The 1,970-nt window shown below is 56.3% G+C and overlaps 1 protein-coding gene across 1 annotated transcript in view; it reads left to right on the top strand.

Moving 5' to 3' along the window:
- Positions 1–1,970, top strand: part of arid4a (AT-rich interactive domain 4A) — a 14,588-nt gene that overhangs the window by 9,744 nt on the left and 2,874 nt on the right. Inside the window, exons 18-21 of the mRNA XM_019877360.1 lie at positions 328–409; positions 469–694; positions 1,560–1,625; positions 1,810–1,964. Of these exons, the coding sequence (XP_019732919.1) occupies positions 328–409; positions 469–694; positions 1,560–1,625; positions 1,810–1,964 (529 nt within the window). The remainder of the gene's footprint in view (positions 1–327; positions 410–468; positions 695–1,559; positions 1,626–1,809; positions 1,965–1,970) is intronic.

The raw sequence follows: 1,970 nt of genomic DNA, 5'->3' as shown, positions 1-1,970 counted from the left end.
GGGGGCAATTTGGAAAATTTTCAGCACGTTGTACAGGTTTTTTTTTTTTTTTTTTTTTTTGAGAGCAAGGCCACCGGTGGCTGGATCATGAGGTCATCCCGAGGCTTTTCCGTTTCTTGACAACAAGGCACTCTAAAGTGGCCAGACTTGCACGAAGCACCCGTCCGTCCCCATGCCGGCTGTCACGGCAAAAGAAAATGCGCCCCTGGCTCTTGTGCCGTCAACAAGGCGATCTCACGTGCACAGACGGACGGGGCTCCTGAAGACTTGAGACGTCCTTCTGATTTGCGCCTCGGTGACGCGCTGACCGGCATGTCGTCCCCGCAGGTACGACGAATGGGTGAAGGCCGACCGCATCATCTGGCCCGCCGAAAAAGGAACCCGGAAGAGAACCAGGAAGAAGGTGAAGGTGAAGGCTTCCGCTGCGCGCGGCCCCGGCTTCCGATGACCTCCCAACTTTGCTCCTAGAACAAAGAGGAGGCGGACAAGGACGAAGACAAGGTGCCGATGGCGGGGCTGACGGCCACCCCTCCCCTGCCGCCGCCCAAGCCCATGGCGGCCAAGCGAGGGCGCCCCCAGATCCGTACCGCGGCCGCCAACGCGCCACCCGGCCGGAAGACGCCGAGCGGCGAGGGGCGGCCCAACGGGAAGAGCTCCCGAACGGAGACGCCGCCCAACATGGCCAACGGCGACAGTAAGCCAAGCCGGCGTCATTCATGAACCAGCGTTTGCCGCGGTCCCTCCCTCGCCGCTCCGTGACCTGAGCAGCATTTGAAACGAGCGTGCTCGGTGTCCCCGGCGGTATGCTCTTAATTCTGAAAGACCGAGGGTTTTGCCACACACCTTAAAATAATGCAAACGCATTTCAAAACATTTCAAGGGCACCCGACAAAGACAAACGAGCGCAGCGGGTCCTTGTGTTTAAGTCGCATTTGTCCAAACTCGCGAGCTTCAACTTTTCGTCCTGCTCAAAAACAGACGGATCTGAAAACGTGCGCCACTCATCCTGGCCAAAAGATGTACATCGGGGGTCACCAAACCTTTTTGAAGCGGAGAGCTGCTTCTTCGGTACGGGTTCAAGTGAAGTGCTGCCGCTTTGATGCACCCCTCCTGAAACAACAAACGTGCTCAAATTACCGTGACCCCGGACGTACCGAATAAAATGAGCTTACAACCATTGCCTTCTGTCGGCCTAAAAAGCAGGATCGAAGAGGACTGAGGCAACACATGAAGGCCAGGGCTGCGTTCAGAAATGTACTGACGCTCTGAACGCAACCCTGAGAGTGGATGTGTGCGGAGAGGGGATGGAACGATTTCCATCCCGTGCTGCCAGTCCCTCCCAACGCTCAGTCGGAGCGGTCAGAGCACACTGCAACGATGCGCTGAAAGATTGTTGTTGATGATGCACCGAGCCAAACAACATTTTGTCTGGGAAACACGCGACCTGATGTGGGGGAGCTTTGATTGATGGATTTTTTTAAATTGTTTATTTTAACAGTTAACAACAGGTCATGAGTGCGCAAATGCATCTTTGGTCTTCTTCGCCCATGTTTCTCTAGACGCGCCACGCATCAGGAGGACCAGAAGGACGTCCGGGATGTACGACTCGGACCGCGCCTCAAACGGTGAGTCGTATGGTGTGCTCTGACATTTGCAGACCAGCGTTTTAGCCTTTCCTTCCTATCCTCTTGTGTTTCCACGATTTAGCGCGTCGTGTGCATTTTAGACCCGATTTGTGCCCATTGGTTTGACTTCCCCCCCCGCCTCCATGTCATCCTAATAGTCCTCTATCACCTGCTCTTTCTGCAGAGGATTCTGGGAACTCGACGGTTGACAGCGAATCAGAAGAGCCGCCTGACAAGAAGCTGTCACCCTGGCGGGGGAGGCCCGAGAAGGAGGAGACCGGGGACCAGGGGGAGAGCGGCGCGCCTGAAGTCAAGCGGGGGGAGCCGAGCGAGGCGGCCGTCTCG

The sequence above is a fragment of the Hippocampus comes genome, unplaced genomic scaffold (genome assembly GCF_001891065.2).
Source record: "Hippocampus comes isolate QL1 unplaced genomic scaffold, H_comes_QL1_v1.1 scaffold295, whole genome shotgun sequence".
Lineage (NCBI taxonomy): Eukaryota > Metazoa > Chordata > Actinopteri > Syngnathiformes > Syngnathidae > Hippocampus > Hippocampus comes.
The sequence above is the reverse complement of the archived record's forward strand: the minus strand, read 5'-3'. Positions and strand labels throughout refer to the sequence as shown.